Source organism: Sinocyclocheilus rhinocerous, unplaced genomic scaffold (assembly GCF_001515625.1).
Source record: "Sinocyclocheilus rhinocerous isolate Xijiao unplaced genomic scaffold, SAMN03320098_v1.1 scaffold2382, whole genome shotgun sequence".
NCBI lineage: Eukaryota > Metazoa > Chordata > Actinopteri > Cypriniformes > Cyprinidae > Sinocyclocheilus > Sinocyclocheilus rhinocerous.
In genome coordinates, this window is record NW_015662928.1 from 230,066 (window position 1) to 231,889 (window position 1,824).

The 1,824-nt window shown below is 39.6% G+C and overlaps 1 protein-coding gene across 1 annotated transcript; it reads right to left on the reverse strand.

Annotated features, from left to right (window-relative positions):
* Positions 1 to 824: 824 nt before the first annotated feature.
* On the reverse strand, positions 825 to 1,463 carry LOC107728403 (uncharacterized protein NCBP2-AS2-like). The gene is made up of 2 exons (XM_016538557.1): positions 1,381 to 1,463; positions 825 to 1,298 (listed from the first exon to the last, which is right to left on the reverse strand). The coding sequence occupies exon 2, from the start codon at positions 1,289 to 1,291 to the stop codon at positions 977 to 979; it is 315 nt and encodes a 104-aa protein (XP_016394043.1). The 5' UTR covers positions 1,292 to 1,298; positions 1,381 to 1,463; the 3' UTR covers positions 825 to 976.
* Positions 1,464 to 1,824: the final 361 nt, after the last annotated feature.

Genomic DNA, 1,824 nt, shown 5'->3' on the forward strand with positions numbered 1-1,824 from the left:
GCATTAAACAAAAAAGACTTGAGACTGTAAAGGTGCTTCAGCGAATTATGTAGTTAAGGGTATGAATACTTATTTCAGTTTTTTTTTTTTATATAAATTTACGAAGTTGTGACGATTCTGTTTTTGCTTTGTCAGTATGGTGTATGGAGTGTAGATTGATGTGGAAAAAAAGTAATTTAAAGCGGTTTAACATAAGGCAGCAACACAACAAAATGTGAAAAAATGAATGGGGTATGAATACTTTCGCAAGGCACTGTAAGTGTTCAAAGATGTCCATGTCAAATGGTTTAAACACCGTTTTACTCCACTTATGTATTTCTTTGACTACATGCAGTTGGACTTGTAAGTTGTAACAAGTATTCTTCCAGTATTTAATGGTTGCTTTATGTATTATGGAAACTCGTTTTCGCTACAGAGTAAAAACTATGTACTAAAACAGGAGAATGGAAAGTTAAAGTTTAAAACAAAGTAACATTGTGAGATATAACGTTAATTCTATAGTAACAAACTACATTTACTTTTATTTATACTTTTGGTTTTAACAAAGCCTAAGATACTTTTGATGGTCAGACATCATGCTTATGTCACATAAACGTCACATCTGCAGTACAGTCATGCTGTGTGTGAACTGGAGCTCTCGCGCTTCGTCCTCGTGGAGATCATAAAATTATTGTACGTTTAAAATGTTTTCATTTAATACTCTGTTTTCAAATGTTGTCAATAAGGTGACATAACTAATCCCAAATCCTTCATTTATTTCACAACAAAGCACTTGCAGTCATCCAAGCATCATTACCAGCATTCTTACGGACTTTACAGTGATATTAATTTAATTTAGTTTATTGAGGGCCATAAAAACCCCAGTCTTACAGTTTAATTTTCTAAAAGGAGTCTTTAATGACGCTGTCCTCATATTCACAAGTGGCACCGTAGTAACGCCATTAATATAAGGTTCACTCATTCAGCGCTTCAACGGTCACTTTCTGTCTTTTATCGGTCTGTTGGCGTCTCTCGTTCCCTCTTTCACCTCCTTCACAAACGTATCCCGCAGTCTTGTAGCTCTCCGACCCAAATCTTCCACATCTCTGGGCATCTTTGACGTCTCCTCGCGTATCTGGCGAAAAGTCTCGGATCTGAGCAGCTTGGTCGAGGCGTCTTTCCCGGCGATCTGAGCTTTAGCGATGGCGAAGGCCGTGATCTGCGCCGCCCGTCGGATGGGTCGAGACTCCGAGAGCTTCTCCACCACTTGAGCGTTATTTATCAAAGCATAAAAGAGCCTCCGCAACACCATTTTGAACCTGTCACAAACACATATATTAGATTTCACTGATATTAATCAGGTTTACATTTAGTATAGATTTTGTTAAGTAAATAAATTACCTTCAAAGGTCCGCAATCGACTACTCTACACGCTACTGAGCGGGTCTTTTTCGACGCGACTTGGTGCCGTAGGGGTTTACACACCACAGTGCCCTCTACAGGCGTGGGGAGTAATACATTTTAAATATTCATTTTAAATGGGTCATATGATGCTGCTAAAAAAGAACATTATTTGGTGTAATGAATGTGTTTATGCGGTTTAGGGTTAAAAAACACATTATTTTCCACATACTGTACAATATTGTTTCTCCTCTATGCCCCGCCTTCCTGAAACTCGTCGATTTTTACAAAGCTCATCGGTCTGAAAAGCCAGGGCTGCGTTCAGTGACCTCTCACGGTTGCTCTCAATCATGCCAATAGGCTTGTTTGAGATGCGCCTCGCCTTGCCTGAAATGTAGGCGAGAGTAGGCGGCTGCAGTGAGGGGAGGAGTGAAATAAGCGCAG